Below are 22,788 nucleotides of genomic sequence, written 5' to 3'. Positions count from 1 at the left end.
AATTTTATTATTAAGTTGTTATTTTATAATATTATTATGATAATATATTTAATTTTAAAATATATTTAATATTAAAATTATGATTCATTTTAATTTAAACTTGTTTAATTATATCAAATAAATAATAATATATGTATAATTTTTTTAATATTTATATTTATTATGTTTAATAAATATATAGATTATATAAAAAATCTATTAAAAATTATGTTTTTATATTTTTTTGTAATAAATTAAATCAAATATAATAATAAAATAATTATAAGTTATTTATTTAATAAAAAAAATCAATAAATTATGGTAAAATATTCAAAAATATCAATAAAACATCGGTTGAAACACAAAAAAAAAAAAAAAAATTGGTTAAAAGGGATTAAATAATCCCCAAAATTGAAAATCTAACTTTTTCATTTTTTTTTTTAAAAAGTAATCCATTTTTTATATAAATATTTTTTTTAATTTTAAGTATTTATACTATTTTAAAAATTGGGTTTTGACTTTTGAGAGGCCATTTTAATTAAATAACAAAAAAAAAAAAACAAAATATCGATAAAATATCAAAAAGTAAATCTGCGGTAGATGTGGATATTTTAAACCCGGCTAAAACACAGCGAAAACAGAGTAGAACAGCGAGCATGAGTGATTCACCGGGAGACAATTTGCATCATCGTCACGAAGAAGAAGGCCAGAAGATGACGATCCAGAATCGGCTCTGCGACTTCTGTGGAGATTCCATGGCTCTATTGTACTGCAGAGCCGACTCTGCAAAGCTCTGTCTCTCCTGCGACCGGGAGGTCCACTCCACCAACCAGCTGTTCACCAAGCACACTCGCTCACGCCTCTGTGACGTCTGTGATGCCTCGCCTGCCTCGATTCTCTGCTCCACCGACAACCTCGTTCTCTGCCAGAACTGTGATTGGGCAAAGCACGGCCGTTCTTTGTCGTCGGCGCATGATCGAAGGCCTCTGGAGGGGTTCTCTGGGCAACCTTCGGTGACGGAGTTGTTGGCGTTTGTTGGGTTTGAAGATTTGGGGAAGAAATCTTTGTTTTGTGGAGATGAGAGTGAGGTTAATGAGTTTTTGGGGTGTGGGGTTTATGAATCGGTGGGTGTGGATGAAGAGTTTTCAGATTTCCTGGTTTGGGACACTCCTGCTGTTGTTAATCTTGATGATTTGATTGTTTCAACTGCTTGTGATCACAACTTTCAAGCTATGGGGGTTCCTCCTCTGCCCAAGGTCAGTGCCCAGTTGTTCATTTCTGTGTCTCACCCTGATTGGTTGCTCAGAAAACAGAAGAATGGAACATTTTTTATTTATTAAGCGAGTCAAGTAGTAGCAGGAGCTCAATTTGGCTGAGGTTTTGAAATCTTTAGGTTTTTCTCTGTTTTAATCTTGTTCCTTCTTATTGTTAGCACACTTTTCAGCACCCAGATGGAGATTATGGCTTATTTTGTTTGACTTGATAAGTTCTATAGCCTTGATTTTTGGTGTTGTCTTGGGGTTTATATCCACCCAATTCACTTGAATTTGGAGGGATGCTTTTGCTGGTTCCTTTTGGCTCGTTCTACTACTATAATTTTTAGCTTACTTCAGTGACATTGTTATTGAATCAGAACCGTGGCGCTCCTTGCGGGCAACACAAAGCAGAAATAATTCATCAGCTTCGCCAATTGGCAAAGATCGAACTGAGTTTTGATTTTGATCATGGAGATGCTAAACCGCCTATTGGCTTCCAGTCCCATATACCCAAACAGCTCATTCAGAAAGAAAATGAATGTAACAGTTGTGACCATGAGGTGGAGTTTGTTTTTCCTACCTATGAGGTAAAAGGTTTTTCATCTTTGGTTAGTATGTTCTTTTATTCAGAAAGTTTTGTGGTTGTTGGTGACCTAATCTGATCCCAATTTTCCTTCATTTTCCAATTCTGCTTGGATCTTATTAGCAGTGTGATAGTGGACAAGTTCGATCATTAGTGTGCTTTTCTTTTGCTTGGATTTTGAGTTCGGTTTTCTTCTCCATGCAGGCAAGTGCATTTCAGTGGTGCAGTGATGGCAGTGAGGCTGCAAATCAAGTTCTCCCATCTGTACTATTAGGAAGTTGTGCTGACGAAAAGTGTTTGGTTCCCAGGAAACATTCAGATATCGGTGGTAGTGTAAGCCATACCAATGGTAGCGATGAAGGGAAATCAGAGTGTCCTGTTGTTACAAAAACATTACCAGCCCTTCCTAAAGTTTCTGTGCATGAGCTAAACAGCCAGGAAAGAGACTCTGCAATTTCACGGTACAAGGAGAAGAAGAAAACTAGAAGGTATCTTTACCACCCCTCACCCTGTGGTTAATCTTCTCGAATTTATAGTTCGAAGTACATAAGCACATTGAGGAAGATGAAATAGTTAACTAGATCTGTTAAAGTATATGATATGTATTATGGGTTCAAATACTACAAGTTTAAGCTTTTAGGAAAATTGGTTGTTGATTATGGTATATCTTATTTCCGGATATTAAGGTGTTAGAGTGCCTGATATATATCGTATCCTATATAAGTCTTGGGTCAGGTTTGAACCATCTCATCTAAAAACCAATTGGTGCGGACCAAACCTTTTCTGACATTCACCATTACACCTCATGAGCCTTTTCTAAAAGGCATAATTTGGATGATCCATCCTTACAGTTAAGAGCGGGTGCTGCTGATACCAATTTTTGGATTGGGCTTTGACCATCTTATCTAAAATCCAATTGGTGTTCTATAAGGTTATGACCCATCCCAAGGCTTGAGAGTGGGTGTTACTAATACCAACTCTTAGATTGAGTTTTGACTATCTCATCTAAAAACCAATTGGTGTCCAATGAAAGTAGACCCCAATACTTTTATGACATTCGATATTACACCTTATAAGTTTGTTTTAAGAGTCATCATTCGGGTGACTCATCCTTGGGCTTAAGAGTGGTGTCTTTTCTAAGAGTCATAATTTGAATAACTCATCCCCAAACTTCCGTAAGAAAATAATATGTGATTCAATCTAAACATAGATCTACCTAGTTTTCTTGGGAAATTGCATTAGGGCTCAACAATTTGATGTCAACTACTCAATACATTCGTATCTTAAAGAGATTAGATACAGGGGGGCAAAAATTAAGGTAAAAAGTAAGATTTGACTCATTGATAGCATAATTTCTCTACAAAACTTGCGGTTATGGGATCAAAACCTAATTTTGCATGGTAAATTTTTTATTTTTCAGTGGGGCATGTGCCCCCTCTAAGCCCCACTTGAATCCACCCCTATGGAACTGTTCTATGAGCCATCATTTGGGTGATCCATCTCGGACTTAAGAGCGACATTGTTGGACTCCAATAGAAAGTTTTCATTTAAAAGGGTTTTCAGTCCTTCCCAGAAACTTCAAAAACAAGTTTCAAACTTCAATTTCTACCAAATTCAACGGTGAATCCTTTGTCGACTTCTGTTTACTGGATACAATTAAGCATGAGAAACGAACACTTAATTCGAATTTTTTTCGAGATTTCTGAACTTCTTGGACTGATATTCTTTACCTGGAAAACAACAGATATGAGAAGCACATCAGGTACGAGTCGCGGAAGGCTCGAGCAGAGAGCAGGATACGAATCAAGGGGCGTTTTGCTAAGATGGATCACTGAAATTGCAGTATGCATCCATGGCATCAAACTGGTAGAATTAGCTCTCAGTTTACACCACATTGTTACAAAAGAAATGTATGTTGGTCTTGTATCAGTTGAGTTGAATTGTTTTGTGTTGTATGATAATAGCCTTTTGAAGCTCCAGTTTGGTTGTCCAGTAGTTTCTTCCTTCAGTGAGATATGAAGTCTAGTGATATTTCTGCCATTCTTCTTACATTTTTTGAGCTAAAGCTTGGATGATTTTCTGTATCTTGCTATGAATGCATCGTTGTTTATTTCTTAAAATAATTTAAAATTCAAAATATAAATCAAATCATTAAAATATTTTTATATATATATGAAAAATGTAATTTATGACCAAACAGACCCTTCTTTTTTTTCTCTCTAATCGGAGCCCCTCAACCCAATATTAGAATAACCAATTTTATTGTTAGATTGTATCAGACTACGACTATCAGCACTACTTCGCGATAACTCTGCACATTGCATTGCATGGTTCTACTTGGCAGTGACATTTAACTCTGTATGTTGCATTGCGTAAGTCTGCTTGGCAGTGGTACCCAGCAACAAGCTGGTCATCTCACAAGAAGTTGGTTCAGAGCTTGGATTTATACTCTTGGATACAATAAGAGGAGTGATGAAGGCAATTTATCAAATTCTCCTGCATCCTTCCTTTGATTTTCTCTTTGTCTCTGATTTTCTTTCTCAAAAATTTCTTCTTTAGCTTCAATTTCTTTACAGTAATTCACCAATACACAGGTTATACGTTGCTGTTATACGATTGTAATAACCTACTTCGATCAGGTAATATATATATATATATATAGAGTATTTGGAAACTTTTTTCTTTGTATGACTGAATATCACAATAATCACACACAACATCGTCCATACCTAAAATATTTCCTATTTTTATAGGCGGTACTTTCGAATTACAAACTTACATAGCCTACGCCATGCATGATCACTGCAAACAGAGCATATACTAGCAAGTACTGCATTATATTTACCAACTTTCCTTGCCCCATCCACCAAGAAATTACTAAACCAAAATTACTTGGTGCTAGATTTCTTGTGCAGGTTCAAAATGGCAAGCAACACCAACCCGAGAAAGGAGAGTGACCCGAGAAAAGACAGCGCTAGAGAAGCGACCAAGTGGTGGCAGAAGGAATCAAACACATTGCAGACTTTCTTCCATTCAACATGTGAGTTCCCATATTGGCCCAGGACTCCAACTGCGGTTGCAGCTCCGTTGGCCGAGAAGAGAAGCCCTACCATGTGTAAATCTAGGACTATCACTGCCAACACCCTGCCACCTTTCCCCCTCCGGCCCAGCATTGTCACTAGTACTAGAGATATTGCAGCATATGAGCATGCTATTGCGTTTGACACCACCAAGTACCTTCAAAACAAGAATATGTTAAACCATATATCATTTAATTTACTCCAAAAACACAAAACCCACATGGAAAAATAGAGAAAAAGCCAGATAAATTACACAAAAGCGGACATATCACTCCATTTAGCAGTGACAGGAACATGTAGGGAAGGCAGGGTTTTTATGAGAGTAAGAGGAATGATCTTGGTCTGCTTATCAACACCGGCCACCACTGCAGCAATCAATGTGAGAAGCAGCCCAAGAATGCGGAGGACGAACTCGGAAGACGACCCCACGCTCCTTGGCTTCTCCACCACCTTCACATGGCTCTCCACTCCGTTATGCACCCCATCCACATTTGGCCTGCATTGGGACTCCATTGGAGATTGAAGGAGAAAGCTTATGAATAAGTGGAAGAAATGGAGATGGAGGAGAAGTGCATGTGTTGTATTAATAGGGGAAAGTGGGTAGATGGGGTTTGAAGGGAGGAAGATGGAGATGCATTGAAGGAGAGTGAATGTATTGAATCCGTAACAAGACAACTCTGATCACTTTGGAATCTGTAGGAGCGCAGAAAGTCATTACAGCTCCTGGCACAATAGACAAAATTTATGTGAGTATGGATGCTTGCAGGTACTATGAGCAGGTCTTCCACCTTTTTATTAATTAGCACAAGATGTTGGGTTATTCATTTGGTGTAAAGGCTGTATAGTTACTCTTGGTTTTCATTAAGGCTAACAAAAAAAAAAAAAAAAAGTATGTATATCGAATGAGTCACATGGGTTTTCATTGAAATTCAAGGTTTTCAATGGATCAGTGTCTTCATTCTCTAATCTTACGGTTAGGTTAAGATGGGCCAAGTAGGCACTATGAGTCCTTGAGTTGCTCCCAAGTTCATTAATAGATTAGGATAGTTTTGGTGAACAATTTATAAGCTCGGTTGATTCCCGAAGTACAAAAGATTGACAATGATTAGGCAATTTTACAATGATTTAACAATTGTCATCATCCACTCCATCTTGTTTCTTCCTATTTTTGAGACCTTTCTTCTAAATCAAGGGATTTCTAAACCAAAACCTTTCAATTAACGTATTCACAATTTCAATGGACCTTCACAAGGTTCAAAACGTTCCCCCCACCCTTAGCTAGGGTCAAGGTACACTAAAGGATTTAATTTATGAATAAATATACTCAAAGAAATGAAATGAAAGGTTTTTTTGGAGGGATGTGAATAAATCTCTATTATTAGTAACCTCATAAATAAATTTCAAGAGCTTTAAATGAGAGTTCCAAGTTGTACTTAGTAATTAAATACGAGTTACAACTTAACTAATTGATTGTGTAACTATTTGTTATACTTTTATGCATAACCATGGGAGGTCACAAGTCAACTAAGTGTGGAATTGATTGATCAATACTTTGACTAGTTGTGGTTTCCCTCAACCAATAAAATGATTGTTAGATAATGTCAAAACTTGTTCCCATTTTCTACTTAATGAACTTATAAATTTGTATGTTTTTACTAGTGTATAAGCTACAATTGTCTAAGGGGGTGGTTAGATTTGATCTTCATAAAATTTAGAAAACCATTTCAACTTTAATAATCAATTCAGAAAAGATCAGTTGTCATCAATCCTTATTTAACAATGTGTTGTTTAAATATATGCAAGAAGTCATATCTAATACACCTTAACCTTATATTGCATAAATATCCTAGAAAAAAAAACATATATTTAATAAGCTCTTCTTGATTCATGTTGTTACATATATCATTAGCTTGAATATTTGATGATTATCTTCAAACAACTCAAACACATGATTAAATCATTATCATTTGTTTTGTGATTAGCAAAATTTGCCAAGTGAAACCTTAGGCTAACAATAATAATGTTAATATAACACAATAATTAAATGAGTTAAGTGAATTAAAACTCTCATTTAAAATAAAACTCTTACAATTAGCCTCAACCCAAATTCATATCATTTTTTAATATTGTTTGCTAATCCTAAAAAGTTTTCACAACTTTGATACCTAAATAACAATAGGAAGTTAGAACAATATAAAATGAAAGAGTACTTTTCAATGCAATCATTTATGTCTTTATCCTTTCATATTTTTTAGTTACAATGGACTACATGGACTTACCAATGCAACAAAAATTTAACCAACATAATACTGTTAGGCTAGGTTTTTTGGGTCCATTAAAAGTCTCTTAAGCTCATATATATTGGGCTATTCTTTTTTGGTGTTTCTAAGCCCAAATATAGGTAGCATCTAAGGTTTCTTGTTATGGATGTTGAAAAAAAATTGAAGGTGGTAGTTTATTGAAGAGAAAAAGGAAAGAAAATAAGGGTTGTTTGTAGTACTGTTCTAGGGCTTAATGGTGAATGCTCCCAAGCGTTTTGTCATGGATAGCCTGCTCAGGCTAAGAATCAATTAGTAAGCAATCATGGGAATTCTTCCTTCAACTGATTATGAAGTTATTGTAGCTAGTATAATCTTTTCACTTCTTCCAATTGATCTTATGTTTCTAAGATATGTGAAAAGTGACGAGCACATGGGCTGGTCTCATTCATAACCCTTTTCCATTTTTATTTTAAATAAACAATAATATTTATCAAATAAAAACATTAATAATTATAAAAATTAATATTTACCAAATATATAACATTAAGAAATAATTTTTTCCTAACCTAAACTTGTATTTTTATTTTAAGAGAAAAAACACTCATAACATAATAAAGTTTGTAAACACAAATTTCGATTTATAAAATTCAAGAATAAGGAAATACCAACAACTCTTTCTTTTTGAAAAAAAAAAATATTTATATAGAATTATAGATAAAAATGTATTGATTTTAAAATTCAAATAATTATTCAAATTTAAAACTTAAGTTTTTTTAATTTAAGGCTTATTTATTTTGTAATGATAGAAGATGTCACAAAATTGAGGCTTACTTTCTTTTGGTTGTTTATAAATGCTCCTACTTCCATAGCTAGCTTTATTATTATTATCATTATTATTATTATTATTATTTGTAGAAGATTGTAATTGAAGTATAATTTATTTTTATTTTAATTTAATACGATTTTGAAATCTCATCTAAATAGAATTATTATTTTAGTTTTCCAAAAGTTAAGGAAATATTTATAAGAAGTTCTATTTAAATAGAATTGATAAGTTTTTTATTTTTTAAAATTTTAGAAGAAAATCTTGTTAAACAAATCTTATTTAATTATGTCATACTCACCAACTCAATAAATAATTACTATGTTTATTTATTAAATAAAAATAATAATTAATTATTTTTAATTTGATTTATAGATTTTTTATTATAGAATAAATATATGCATAGAATTGCTTAGACACACTACAATACTTTTTTAAATGCAAATACTAAGAAGTTTAAAAATTTTGTTCCATTTTTTATTAAATTATTTTTTATAATTTTTATTAAATAGTTAATATAATACATATATTAATTTTATTACCTAATTGTCCATGTGCTTGGAACAAACCTACTAATATTAAATAAACTACCTATAATTTTATTCATCCTCGTACCAAAAACACTTCCCTTGATCTACCTATTAATTTTTATTTATTTTTATCAAAATTAATAATTTAAAGACTCTTGGATTATATCACATTCACTAGTTTCTAAAGCACAGAAGTTAGTGAGAAGTTGTATTCTCATTTTAATTAAAATGGAAGAAATCTTCTCTAGGTTTTTTTTATCTTCTTTAAAAGGGTTTTTCCACATTATATTTGGTGTCATTCTATTTAGATATTCTTAGGGTTATTATTATCCTTTTTTTTTCTTGGGGAAGAATTTTGAACTTGTGTAGATAAAATATTCATTACTGTAACAAGTGTTACCTATTCCTATTTCATTAAATTGTTTTTCAACTATCATCAACCTCCAACAAATAGGCCAAAGCCCACAATATAGACCCAATTTTTTTTACTTGAAAGCTTGAACTTCATGGACCAACTTAAAAAGACTATTCATATTTGTCATATAATATCAAATAAACTGATTACGATTTCATTCATCCTAAGACCAAAAACACTTCCATTAATCTATCTTTACTCTTGAGTTATTGTTATCCTTTATTATCAGATAGTTATTATTGAGGAAGAATTTTGAACTTGTACAAATAAAATATTCACTAGTGTAATTAGCGCTAGTTATTTCCATTTCATTGAGTTTATCATCAACCCCCAATAAACGAGCCAAAGCTCACATTATAGATTCCAGTTTTTCTAAATTTAAAGTCTAAACTTCATGGACGGACTCAAAAAGCCTTCTTATATTTGTCATATAATATCAAGTAAACTAACTATGATTTCATTTATCCTAAGACTAAAAACACTTTCATTGATCTACTTTTACTCTATTTTTTTTTTTTTTTATCAAAGTTAGTAATTTAAAGTACCTTGGATCATATCACCTTCACTAGTTTCTAAAGCTTATTTTGATTCAAATGGAAGAAATCTTCTTTAAGGTTTTTTCACCTCCTTTAGGAGGTTTTTTTTTTCATATTATACTTGGTATTATTTTACTTAGACATTCTTGGGTTATTGTTATTCTTTCTTTCCAGATAGTTGTTATTGGGAAAGAATTCTGAACTTGTGAAAATAAAATATTCACTAGTGTAATAGGTGCTAGTTATTCCCATTTCGTTGTGTTTATCATCAACCCCTAACAAACAAGTCAAAGCGCACAACAAAAATCCCAATTCTTCTCAATTTAAAGCCTCAACTTCATGAACAGACTTAAAAAGACTTTTTATATTTGTCATATAATATCAAACAAACTAACTATGATTTCATTCATCCTAAGACTAAAAACACTTTCAGTGATCTACCTATACTCTTTTTTTTAATCAAAGTTAGTCATTTAAAGTCTCTTGAATCATATCACCTTCACTAGTTTCTAAAGCTTATTTTGATTCAAATAGAAGAAATCATCTTTGGGGTTTTTTTACCTCCTTTAGGAGGGCTTTTTCATATTATACTTGGTATCATTTTACTTAGACATCGTCATCAACCCCAACAAACAAACCAAAGCCCACAATATAGATCCCAATTTTTCTAACTTTAAAACCTGAACTTCATAGATCGATTCAAAAGAATTTTCACATTTGTCATATAATATCAAGTAAACTAACTATGATTTCATTTATCCTAAGACTAAAAACACTTTCATTGATCTACCTTTACTCTTTTTTCTTCTTTTTTTTTTTTATCAAAGTTAGTAATCTAAAGTCTCTTGGATTATATCACCTTCACTAGTTTCTAATTAAGGCTTATTTTGATTCAACTAAAAGAAATCTTCTTTAGGGTTTTTTTACCTCCTTTGTGAGGGTTTTTTTATTATATTTGATATCATTTTACTTAGATATTCTTGAGTTATTATTATCTTTTCTTGCCAGATAGTTATTATCGGGGAAGAATTTTGAACTTGTGCAAATAAAATATTCACTATTGTAATATGTGCTAGTTATTCCCATTTTGCTGAGTTTATTATCAACCTCCCTCAAGTAGGCCAAAGCCCACAATATAAATCCAATTTTTCTAACTTAAAGCCTGAACTTCATGGACAAACTCAAAAAGACTTTTTATGTTTGTCATATAATATCAAATAAACTAACTATAATTTCATTCATCCTAAGAATAAAAACGTTTTTTTATTTATTTATCAAAGTTAGTAATTTAAAGTCTCTTGGATGATATCACCTTTACTAGTTTCTAAGATATATAGAAGTTAGTGAGAAGTCGTATTCTCGTTTTGATTGAAACAAAAGAAATCTTTTCCACAGTTTTTTTACCTCTTTTAGGAGGGTTGTTCTATATTCTACTTATTGTCATTTTGCTTAGATATTCTTAGGTTATTATTATCTTTTCATGTCGGGTGGTTATTATTAGTGAAGAATTTTGAACTTATGTAAATAAAATATTCACTATTCTATAACAGGTGTTAACTATTCCCATTTCCCAGAGTTTTCTTCAACTGTCACCAACCCCCTAACAAATAGGCCAAAGCACACAATTCATACTCCAATTTTACCAACTTTAAAACCTAAAACTTCACGAATCAACTTAGAAAGACTCTTAATATTTATCATATAATACTAAATAAACTAACTATGATTTCATTCATTCTAATACCAAAAACACTTCCATACATTACCTTTACTTTTCTTTCTTCTTTTTTTTAATCAAATTAAAGTTCATAATTTAAAGCCTCTTAAATCATATCACCTAGACCCACAATCATTAACAATTTAGCTAACTTCATGCTCAACAACCAAGTTAGTTAGTATATAATTACAATAAATTAACTCTCTAATCATTTCAATATCAGTAAATTAATTAGCTCATCTAGTCGGTTCGAATTTAATTTCCATGGATTTTTTTTTATCATTTTCGAGCTCTATATACATTAAGATAAGCATGCCGGTATGATTTCCCGGAAGAAAAGAAACAAAGGAAAAGCTAAATAAAAGGGATGAAGCTGACTGCTTACATCTGAATAGCGACCGTTACAAATACATATCCAACAACAAAACAAAATTCAAGATGTGTGAATCTCGAGCTTTCTGGCCTTTAAATAGCAGCAGAGCTCTAAGGTGTTCTTTCTTGTTCTTGGAGAGTTAATTTTAGACAATGCTTTGGCCTATGTAGCAGGGAAAACCAAAACTAAAGCCCATAAATGGGGAAAAGAAGGAGAGAGACGGATAAACAAGGGAGGAGAAAAGGCTTGAAACTGAAGAAGACTTATAACAGACCAAATAAAGGAACCCACATCAAGACAAACAATTCATGTTCATTAGTGTCAGAAATAGAACATAAAAAAAATAGGCTTAGAGATCATAAAGCAATGTCGTTGTTTGGCATTTTCTTTGGCTTACTCCCCTCCCTAATATTTTAATGCCCGGATAGTTTGGTAACGGTCGAGATTTCTGGCCACGTGGCAACTTCCTTGGTGTCTGTGGTGGCATGGCACGACACATTATGAGCTTATGTGGCGCAGCCACAATTTTCCAAGATTTAAAATGTTTGAATTGATATATATATCCCAATGGGAAAGCTTTTCCAAGGCATTTTTCAAGCAATGATCATGTCAAACCAAGCCCCAGGAAATATAAAGATTTGGAAAGTTTGATTTTTTGATATCATTTGTATCATGATTGGGGTTTTGACATGGAAGTATTCCTAATAGACGTACGGACCAAAATATCTATATATACAACAACCCTTTAATTAAAAATAAAGTTTTAAAGCATATTATAAACATTCTAGCGGCTACAAAATGAAATATATACTTTATTGTAACAATTTTAAATTAAGAAATAATGTGTCGAAACTAGAAACAAAAAAATCCCACATGATATGTTGCAATGAAATAGGGTGGTAGATTTTGTGAATCATTCCCACATGTCTTGATTAATATCAATAGATCTTCCAAATATCTACCACCATGATTAGGGCTAGGAAACTTTCGTGTGCAACTGTCCCATTGCAGTTTGATATAATATCTAGCACTATTTTATGATTATAGAAATTAATGAAAATTTAGTTGTAAAGTACTTGAGATATTTTTTTTAATTTGACTGATAAATTATAGTATCTTTATAAAATCTGATATTTATGTTACGTGTTTAATCAAAAGATTATTTTGATATTATTAATCAAACGGTTCAAATTTATCATTTTATTGTCACGTATTTTTATAGCAATTGTCACAACATCGATGATCCGACGGTCCAAATGGGTTATGATTAGGCTATGTTACAATTTTGGACTCTTGATTTTCACATAGGAGTGGGGCTCACAACCAAATGGAAAATTTGGTTCCAAAAATGGACTTTAATTTGAGGAAGAAGATATACACATGGTCAAATATTTTAAGTAATTAAAAGCTAGCTAGCTGGTTAAGACTCGGCGGAAGCTAAGCCAAGTGAAGACCGTTTAAATGTAACGGCTAGTGGGGTCTAATGTCTCACGTGCAAACTCCATCCCTTAACTTTGGCTAACGTGAACAACTCTCACCCACCTTTACTTCTCTTGGCCTTATTATCAATCATTTGCTTCACGTCACCTAATGGTTCAATGGCTCAAGCCATTTCCATTTCTAATTAACCACTTGAGCCACTTAATTAGGGTTTCAATGGAGAGTACACCATGGCCCAATGGGCCTTAGTCAAGTTCTCAATGGGCTTGTGTAAAAGCCCATGTATGATTGACCCAAAGAATCATGAACATGTGTAGTGCATTAATATCTTGATCATTAACATCTTTATTATCATCGTATTATGCGTTAACATGTGAATCGCTACCTATGATTGTATCACATACCAACTTTTAAATTAGTATATTACGTATGATTTCTGGATCACTATCTTATCAGATAACGACATTTTAACCGTCGTCAATTTGAGTTTGTTTTTTATTGTCTCAAAAATAACGGATTAAGTTAACAGGGAAAAGGTTTCAGTTCAACGATGATATGAACCACGTGAATTGCAGCGCATACGACAGATCATTGCGAACCACGTGAACTACCGCGCATGCGACAAACTATTACAAAATTTGATGATTCAATTTCACTTTATCAATTATGACTGTGATTATAATGACAAAATATACTTTTACTAACTACCGCACGCACGAATGTACCAATACGACAAAAGTCATTTTGAAAAAAAACAGGTATAATTTTTTTGCATGAATGCATAATCAATACTTGTTGAAATAAATCAAGTCATCCCAAAAAGTAGTTATTAAAAGCATTAGAAAAGAACTTAGGAGGATTATATCCATCAAATCATTAGGAGAAAATAATTAAAACATTTAAAATTTTTGACATGCATGGAAAATGTTCTACAAGTTAAAGCAAACAAAAGTAAAGTAGTGAGAACAAATTCTTGAGGTTCCACTTAATAATGTACTAGAGGCCATAGAACATGAATGTGTATGAATGGGAAGGCATAACAAACATGGAATTTTCTTTGTTACAATTGTTATCTATGTAATTTCTTCATACACTTGGCTCCTTTTTTTTTTCCACAAACCAAAATGGGAATGAAGACCATGAAATTAACTCATTAAACTACATAGAAAAACAAATAGGGCACAAGTTTGGGAGGTTAAGGCCCACTACACAAAGAGATACATATGGCTTGCTAGGGCATGCATGCCGTGAAGCAATAAATCAAGATATTGATGAAATGAGCAAATATCCTAAGATGGTATGGGCATCAAACGTCCAAATTGAGCTTTGATCATATCCCTCTCAACTTACAGTTTAAGCCTCAAAAAGAAGTTCACATTCATGAATGAGAGAGATAGTTCAGCAGCTCAAAGCCAAAGCCCTAAAGCAAGCCACCCCCATGTCATCTCCACTTTCTGTAGCTATATAAGAGTAGCCGATTGCATAAAGAGTTATCATATTAGCTCTTCGGACTGCCCCTCATCCACAGCTTCATCTTCCCCACAAAGAGAGCTCCACACCCAAGAATGGCAATGTTAACTGTTCCTCACATGGCCTTTGCCTTTGGCATTCTAGGTATCTTTACTTCATTAATTTCCTCCTGTCAAATTCTTCTTCTACTCTTATATATTACCATCCCTCTTGTCATATGTTTTCTTCTCTTTGATCTCTCTCTCTCTCTCTGCAGGCAACATCGTCTCCTTCTTGGTGTATCTGTCCCCACTGTAAAGCTCTTTCTTTCTCCTTTCCTTGGCTCTCTCCCTTTCTCTTTATGTTCTAACTATGATTTTCTTTGGGGTTTTTTTCAGGCCAACTTTTTACAGGATCTACAAGCGGAAATCTACTGAAGGGTTTCAGTCCATACCTTACTCAGTTGCACTATTTAGTGCTATGCTGTTGCTGTACTATGCTTTCCTTAAGACTGACAATCAAATAATGCTCATCACCATCAACTCTGTGGGGACGTGCATAGAAGCTACATACCTCCTTGTGTATATGATATACGCACCAAGGACAGCCAAGGTGCTTTATCTTTCTTTCAATTTAGTCTTCTTTACATGAATATCATGTTGTTTTTCCTCTTGGGTTATGTAATTAAGCTTGGTGCTTTGCAGATCTATACAGCAAAACTGCTTCTCCTGTTCAACACCGGGGTCTATGGGGCGATAGTACTTTCCACCTTCTTCTTGTCAAAGGGGCACCGGAGAGCTAAGATAGTCGGTTGGGTCTGCGCCGCCTTCTCTCTCTGCGTTTTTGCAGCTCCTCTTAGTATCATGGTACTGCCTAATTACACTAGTATTACTTTCAATATATGCTTCATCACTCAAATTTATGGTTTTTTCTTCATCCATCCACCCATGTCTGATTCTCAATTTTCCTCTGGTTTGCAGAGGCTGGTCATAAGAACCAAGAGCGTGGAGTACATGCCTTTCCCACTTTCATTTTTCCTCACAATTTGTGCTGTTATGTGGTTCTTCTATGGCCTTCTGATAAGAGATTTCTACATAGCAGTGAGCAACCAAAGCCCTCAAGACTATTTTCACTTGCCAAAAATTTATAGCTAGTTATTGTATATATTTTTACTCACATATCATCCTTTCTTGTTAATTTCATGATCAGTTTCCAAACATCCTAGGGTTTGCCTTCGGAATCGCCCAGATGATACTGTATACCATCTACAAGAATGCCAAGAAAGGCGTGCTCGCAGAATTTAAGCTGCAAGAACTACCAAACGGCCTCGTTTTTCCCACACTGAAGAAAGCGGAGAATACTGATACAAACCCAAATGATCAGCCAGAAGACACTGCTATGACTGAAGGTGGCGCTAGGGACAAGGCGGTTGAGCCAAGTGGTGAACTGAAGGTGTGAGGGTGTGTATACGGGCATATGATATAAGGGTGTGAGATAACATAGAATGAAAGATAGCTGCAAGGATGAGGAAAGCGACATAGTTCTACTCAATTCTAGAGAAGAGGATGATCAGTTTCATACAAAGAAAGGGCTTATATATATATAGCATAACAGTAGTAGTTTAGTTGTTAGGTTTTGTTTGAGGGCATTGAGGCTTTCTTTCCATCATGTTTCCTTTTCCAGAATAATCGCTTACACTAACCAGCGAAATACAGTAAATACCATGAGGGTGTACTTGTTATATATAGCTATGTATGAAAATAAATCCATCTTGGTCTTCATCACCCTCTTTTCTCAAATTCTTTAGTCTGTTTTGAGTTTATGCCTTCTTCTTTTGGGAATTCCAACTCCTCATATTACCAAACTCAAGCTGCTGGTTACCATTACTGGGGTTTAGAGTATGACTTTGCATGAATTCTCCTTGGCTTAAAGAGAAGAAAAACTTAGGCAGATGATCATCTCAGACCAAGTTTTTAATGAGGGCGTATGTTCTATAGATTTTCTGAAAATGGTTTGTTAGATCCCATTATAATTCTTCACCGTTACGACCTTCAATCCCATAAATGACCCACTTTCGGTAGAGAGTGTTTTTCCATATTTACATACTCCTGCACACGATGTGATCACTGGAACTAAATATTGAAAAGATGAAAATGAAATGAAGCATTAATTAATGGATGAAGGACCAGCTCATGGCCTACTAAGCTTGAGACACATCCCATATTGGATCATACTATAAATAAGAATTTGATAGAACAACAAGTCTTTAATCTCTCGATGATCAAAGGAACCAACCATACAATCTTTCGTGCCTACATGAACTACTTGAAAAGTGGGAATTAATCATATTTGGCATTACAGCTATGGAGCTAGCTGGCTGGATGGCTAATCACCCTCTTAATTGTGGCCTCAAACCCCATTTATGCTAAAAAGCTTGCCGCTAGCTAGCCTCACAACTTCATCCATGCTTTCTCTAAAACCACATTTATGCTAAAAAGCTTGCCACCACACATCTGTGAGTGAGTCACAAAGATATCAATGAACTGGTCAGTGAGCAGTCAACAGGCTAGGCACCCAACTTTTTTTTGCTTGAATTTGTGAAGCTAATTGATTTCATACAGCAATTAATGACTTCTAGTCAAACATACCACAAAGCAACCAAACCTGCAACATCGGTTGTGATTTAAATTATAGCCCTAGCCAGCTAGCTAGCTAGCTCCAATTCCAAATACGGGTCTTGGTAATATTTTAGGTATATGTTATAGATTCATTTGTTATGTATGGGTTGAATGTAACAAACCCATTGTCTCAACTTGAATAAAACCCTACAAGGAAAAAGTGCTGGGAGTCGGCCTGGAGTCATTTCCGTGAACACCTGCAATTAAGCTTACTTATATTGGATGCATAGTTTGATCAAAACACAAGGAGTGTAGATAGATATCTCAGCTCAAAATCTTGCAAACAGCAAGGCGGTTGAGTAGGAGAGCACATAGGGTTGGATTCTTCTTGTATTTTCATTCCATTTTAGGGGGTGGAACGCAGTGGCCTGGAGTATTCTTGCTGTACTTTTGCTCCATTTTAAGGGATGAAATGTCGGTCTAAACTCTAAAGCAAGGGGAGGCCACCTTTTTCCCTTTTGTTTTTCTTTTTGTGGTGTGGGGGTCTGGGTTTGTTTGGAAGTGGGAGAATGGAACTCTACGTGTCACCCACAAACACCCCTCGACCCAAAATATCAAATTTTAAATAATTTTTTCCCCAAAATATTTAATATAAAAAAAATATTTGAAGCCATTTTTATTTTTTTTAATAGAAAATAGTTTTTTTAACTCAAAAAATATCTTCAATAAAATTTTGATAAAAAATATTTTTTGGATAATTTATTTTGAAAATCACTTAATTTTTATAGGGTTTATAAGTAATAATTAAAAGTACTAATAATATTTTAAAAACAATATTTTATTAAAAAAATTGGGTTTATTCCAAGTGCAGATAATAAAGTTAATATTGTATATTTTTTAAATTATTTAATAAAAATTATGAAAAAATAATTTAAAAAAAATTGAAGCAAATTTTTTAAACTTTTAAATATTTGTGTTTAAAAACATATAGTAGTGTCATGATAATTTTATGCACATGTTTATTTTGTAACAAAAAATCTAAACATATATTAAATAAAAATAGTCAATTATTAATATAATTAAATATAATAAATGTAATTATATCTCATTAAATTTAATTTTTATTAATTAATAAATAAGCATACCTTATTATTTCTTAAAGCCTATGGTAATGAGTAGATATGTTTTACAAAATTATTATAAGATTAATTTCATTTACCTTCGAACTTTGGTTAAATATATGTAGATAAGGTTTCAAATTTCATCCTACAACTTCTTTATTTTGAATGAGAGGGGGAGATGAGTGAAAATAAGAAATAAAAAGGATAAATGAGGTATTTACTAAGATTTCAAACTTAAGAGGGTTAGATGTATTTAATCGAAATCTAAGAAAATGTGAATGAAATTAACTGAATTATTATATCATATGTAATTTTTCTTTTAAAACATAAATTATTTATTTAATATAGATAAGTTAAGAAAGCTAATTTTTATATTTAAGTTCTTAAATACAAAATTTTATTCTTGTAAACAATTGAAAATTGATTTTAAGAATTGTTTTTAAAAAACAATGGTGAAACAAATCTTAAATGGTAACATTTTGTTAAAAATGAATGCATATTTTATATATGTTAAGAAATTTTTTATAATTTTATCATTTTTTGTCAATAAATAATTTATCACCAATAAAATCAAGTCCAAATTATTTTAAACGTCACATTCCCAAGGCATCTTTTTTATTTTTTATTGGGTTAATTTCCATCAAACCCATGAGGTTTTGTATAATCACTGTTAATTCCAAATTTGGTCAATCAACACCCTCATAAATTTATTCCATTTATAAAATTTATTTTTAGAAAGAATTTAGGTAGATATATTTAACAATTCTCTAAAAACATAAATATTACAGATGAGATACATCTATAGTGTACTAACTAACGAAATTTAAAACTAATGATATCTTAATATATTTATACTAAACTTGAAGAAGTAAAAATGAAATTAATCTTTTTTTTACTTCATCTTTTTATCTATCCATATAAGTTGGGTTTCATGCAAATAGATGTTTGTCGGGGAGATTGATACTCCTTCATATAGAGTCGAGATTTTCGACTATTAGTATCTAAGCCAACACATGATGAGTTTTCCGCTTCACCAAGAACTGGGCCTCGACTCGGGACTCAGTGCTTGATCCAGTTCGAGCACGGCCAACAGGCCCGTTAGGGCATAAAATATCCAGCCAAAGCCCCGACCCGGCCCAACCCAACTCTTACCTTCAATCTTCCCACGAATACGACGCCTGAGTTTTTCTCTCGCAGTTCTTCAAAATTAGGGTTTTTCTCCAAACTTAGGGTTTGCGATTAGGTACAGTTTCTTCTGCAACGATGAAGAGTCGAACCGCAGAAGATGAAAGCCATCACGGTGGAGCTCCCATCAACGGCTCAAAATCAATCAAGAAGCACAAAGAGATGATGATGAAGAAGAAGAATATGAGGAGACTTGGCGGTGGAGGCCTTTCTCTTGAAGCCTTCGCTAATGCTAAATCGACGACCAACAACTACAACCCTGCATTAATAAGTATAATTTTTTTTTTACATAAAAACCCTAGAGCTTATTTTATTCATTGGATTTTGCGTATTTGTTATGTTTCAGTTCTAGAGTTTCTTCAAATGTTAAATTTCTTTTCATTCTATCGAATTTCTTGAAGAAGCTTGGTATTGGGTGTTGAAAATTAACAAAATAATTGTCTTTATATTAGCATGATGAAATTTGAAGATTGTGAAGTAGTAAATATTTTGGATGATTCTAGGTCCAGTTGGGTTTTTGGGTAGACGTGTTCTGGAAGGAGAAAATTTGGTTTTAAGTTGGAAGGCTATGATTGGCCAATTTGCTTAGCTGAAATTTTGTAGTCTGTTCCGGAAGTGGTTTTGATTTTGTTCTGTCTTCAATTTTTTGGTGCAATGCGGTGAATGTATTGTTTGAAACTTGAACTTATTGTGGGCTATGTTTGTTTTGTGGAAAATATGAGGAAAAATGTGAAGAAAATAAAATATAGAGGAAAAGTAGAAGGAAAGAAAAAAAAATGAAGGAATTATAATTTAAAAATGCATAAATTTCTTATTAATTTTAATTATAGTATATTTTCCTTCATATTTTCCACAATAGAACCAAACATGAGAAAATCATTTTCCTTAACATTTGTTTCTCTTTTCTTAATACTTTTTGGGAACAAAACAAAGCTACAAAGTTCAATTGTGTGACATAAATAAAATCCCACGCTTGCCCAATTGAACATTGTAGTCAATAGTGCAAACTTTTTAATCCTACTAATGCAAAAGAGAGGGAGGAGATATGGGGTGGCCTCGGATGTGACAAATAATTTTCTGTTTGGACTGTTCTGAATTACCAGTCCATGACATTTTCAAAATCAAATAGACTGGTGAGGATTTTGGTTTGGAGTGCATGGAAAGCAGTAGCTTGAGTAAACAATCTAAGTGGGAGTAAAGTTGGATCGAGTCAGGATCATATAGGAGGGCGCCTTCTTGCTAATCAATGCTAAAAACACCTAATGACTAATTATTGGATCATTTCCATCCTATTTATTTTCTACAACAAGTTTGAGGGATGGTTGTGGAATGTTCTCAGAGAAAGCAAATAGGAAGCTAAAAACTGGCCTGGCCAAGAAATGAAAAAGGTGGAAACCAGAAGGAGCACCACAAAACTTTGATGACCGCTATCACAGTGAAAAACCTGGTTTGAGCTAATTGGTTAAACTTGTGAAATCGATGACCTGTCAATGAGTGCTATTGTCCATTATGCCTAGTTCTGTGTTTGGTGGCTTAAAGAAGGGAATAAAAGATTAGATAATAAGATTTAAGATCTGCTTTCCTGTGGTTTAGTTTCCAAATAATTAACAAATTAGCTCTACTAAACCGAGCAGTTGTGTTGGGCTTGGAAAGTGGAGGTTTTGTTTCCTCAGATTCCAAATAATAAAATATCTAAGGTTAAAAAATAAATAAATAAATTCTGTTACAAACATTTTTAAGCAACCAAGTGAAGCATACATGATCCCTTGTGTGAAAGATGGGTCAAATTAGAAACATTAGTCTTTTGACCTTAGTTTGATCTTTTTTACCGACACTTCTATTCTGTTTTGATTAGAGAAGCAAAAGGAGTTCTATAAGAATGCCAAGTATGTGAGCAAGTATAAGAAGTCCCTGAAGCAACAAGGCAAGCAGAATGATATTTCCTCAGCTATAAGACAACCGCAGGTCCGATTCTCTATTAACTTCATCTGACTGTTAGTGTTTGTTGTCAATTTCTCGATGAAAACTATACCCTTTTTTTTGTTAGGAAAGATTGGGCTCCCCTGATTACATCTATCATGGGCAATCTACTAATGGCATCCAAAAAGATCTTTGATGTATTCTAGTTTGTAGAACTAGCAATCCAAATTTATACCATTTTCAATTGCTGTTACAGGATGAAAATGAAGGTGAAGGTGTTAGTCAGAGGAGTAAGAAGAACAAGAAGAAGAAGGATAGTTCACACAGCTTGAAAGAACTGTATGAGAAGAAGCGGGAAGAGGAAGAGAGGACAAGGATTGAGAGAGACGCAATTTTTCAAGCCAAGAAGGAAAAAAGAGAGAGAGTTGAATCTCAGAGGAAAGCTGCACGAGAGAAGATGTTCAAAAGGACACGAAAGGGTCAGCCTGTAATGAAGTACAGAATTGAGCATCTTTTGCAGACTATTCAAGGCTCTACAAGTTAGAGGGTGGATAGCAAGCAACCAACAGCTGGTATTCTCGCAATCGCAATCCTAGTTGACCCAATTAACAAAAATACCTAATCGTTTCAACCTGTAGTATAATGTTATTGTTCAGAATATGACACTATTTCAGCTAGTATAGCTTTTTTGGATTGTTTTTACAGAGTGCTTTCTTGATTGTTCTGCTTCCTAAACAATTTAAGTCTTTATACAAGAGTACTGGATCCACTGCCTTAAATGTATATTTCCCTGTATTTCATTTATGCACTGTTTCCATCTAGTCTTCCCCCACCCATCTGTGAAATTGATTAAGTCATCTGAAAACATATATCATCAAAAGTAGATTTGTGATATGAATATTTGAAGCCAACAATGATTGTTTTGCCTTGTATTTAGCTAGTGGGTCTCAGAGTTTATGTTTTTATGTGATCACTGCATCAAAAAAGAATGTCAATTTTCCGAGGAAATCAGCTTGAAATATTAGATCTTAGCTGCATTTTTCCTTTGTGCAGATTGTGGAGTAAGGTGGCCTCATACTTCTCAACCAGAGGAGGAGAGACCAGTGAAAGACTCCAACAGAAAATTTGCCCAACTTAATTGGAAACCATGTGATGAAGTTTTACTCTTGAACCCAACTTTTTGACGGTGACACAGGCACATTTTGTTGGACTTTTTCAGTCTTACGGGCATATTTTTCTGCATTGATTTTCCGGGAAAGTCTTTGTTGGTTGGGTGGGAAAAGTCCCCAGCACTCTGGATCTTAGATGGAGCCCACACGGCTGTGGGTCGAGACTCGAGTCTTTCTTTAGCGTCATATATTCTAGAATTTCTTGCTCTGTTGGCAAATACACGATCCTTCTCTGCAATTTCGGGTTTGAAAAACAATGTAAACAGAGCTCTCTGTGGGGTACACGATCCTTCTCTGCAAATCCTAGGTTGAAAATCTCGGCGTCACAAGAAG

The 22,788-nt window shown here is 33.6% G+C and overlaps 4 protein-coding genes across 5 annotated transcripts; 3 read left to right on the top strand and 1 right to left on the bottom strand.

Moving 5' to 3' along the window:
* The first annotated feature begins 529 nt into the window (after positions 1-529).
* LOC100259713 (zinc finger protein CONSTANS-LIKE 13) lies at positions 530-3,858 on the top strand. Its single transcript, XM_002268454.3, has 4 exons — positions 530-1,235; positions 1,613-1,822; positions 2,023-2,306; positions 3,563-3,858. Exons 1-4 carry the CDS (start codon positions 636-638, stop codon positions 3,651-3,653), a joined length of 1,185 nt encoding a protein of 394 aa, XP_002268490.1. The 5' UTR covers positions 530-635; the 3' UTR covers positions 3,654-3,858.
* A 597-nt stretch (positions 3,859-4,455) lies between these two features.
* LOC100244310 (UPF0497 membrane protein 6) lies at positions 4,456-5,578 on the bottom strand. Its single transcript, NM_001397867.1, has 2 exons — positions 5,152-5,578; positions 4,456-5,055 (listed from the first exon to the last, which is right to left on the bottom strand). The coding sequence occupies exons 1-2, from the start codon at positions 5,409-5,411 to the stop codon at positions 4,707-4,709; spliced, it is 609 nt and encodes a 202-aa protein (NP_001384796.1). The 5' UTR covers positions 5,412-5,578; the 3' UTR covers positions 4,456-4,706.
* Positions 5,579-14,394: 8,816 nt separating this feature from the next.
* LOC100266643 (bidirectional sugar transporter SWEET14) lies at positions 14,395-16,226 on the top strand. The gene is made up of 6 exons (XM_002270095.3): positions 14,395-14,607; positions 14,720-14,756; positions 14,841-15,054; positions 15,147-15,308; positions 15,423-15,542; positions 15,652-16,226. The coding sequence occupies exons 1-6, from the start codon at positions 14,559-14,561 to the stop codon at positions 15,898-15,900; spliced, it is 831 nt and encodes a 276-aa protein (XP_002270131.1). The 5' UTR covers positions 14,395-14,558; the 3' UTR covers positions 15,901-16,226.
* A 2,942-nt stretch (positions 16,227-19,168) lies between these two features.
* Positions 19,169-22,739, top strand: LOC100254601 (rRNA-processing protein FYV7). 2 transcript variants are annotated; one of them, XM_010653769.3, is made up of 4 exons: positions 19,169-19,637; positions 21,222-21,331; positions 21,543-21,858; positions 22,340-22,739. In XM_010653769.3, the coding sequence occupies exons 1-3, from the start codon at positions 19,445-19,447 to the stop codon at positions 21,828-21,830; spliced, it is 591 nt and encodes a 196-aa protein (XP_010652071.1). In that variant the 5' UTR covers positions 19,169-19,444; the 3' UTR covers positions 21,831-21,858; positions 22,340-22,739. The 2 variants fall into 2 exon arrangements, with proteins under 2 accessions (XP_010652071.1, XP_002268903.1); XM_002268867.5 differs by lacking the exon at positions 22,340-22,739 and having other exon boundaries at positions 21,543-22,069.
* The last annotated feature ends 49 nt before the right edge of the window (positions 22,740-22,788 follow it).

The sequence above is a fragment of the Vitis vinifera genome, chromosome 7 (assembly GCF_030704535.1).
Source record: "Vitis vinifera cultivar Pinot Noir 40024 chromosome 7, ASM3070453v1".
NCBI lineage: Eukaryota > Viridiplantae > Streptophyta > Magnoliopsida > Vitales > Vitaceae > Vitis > Vitis vinifera.
The sequence above is the reverse complement of the archived record's forward strand: the minus strand, read 5'-3'. Positions and strand labels throughout refer to the sequence as shown.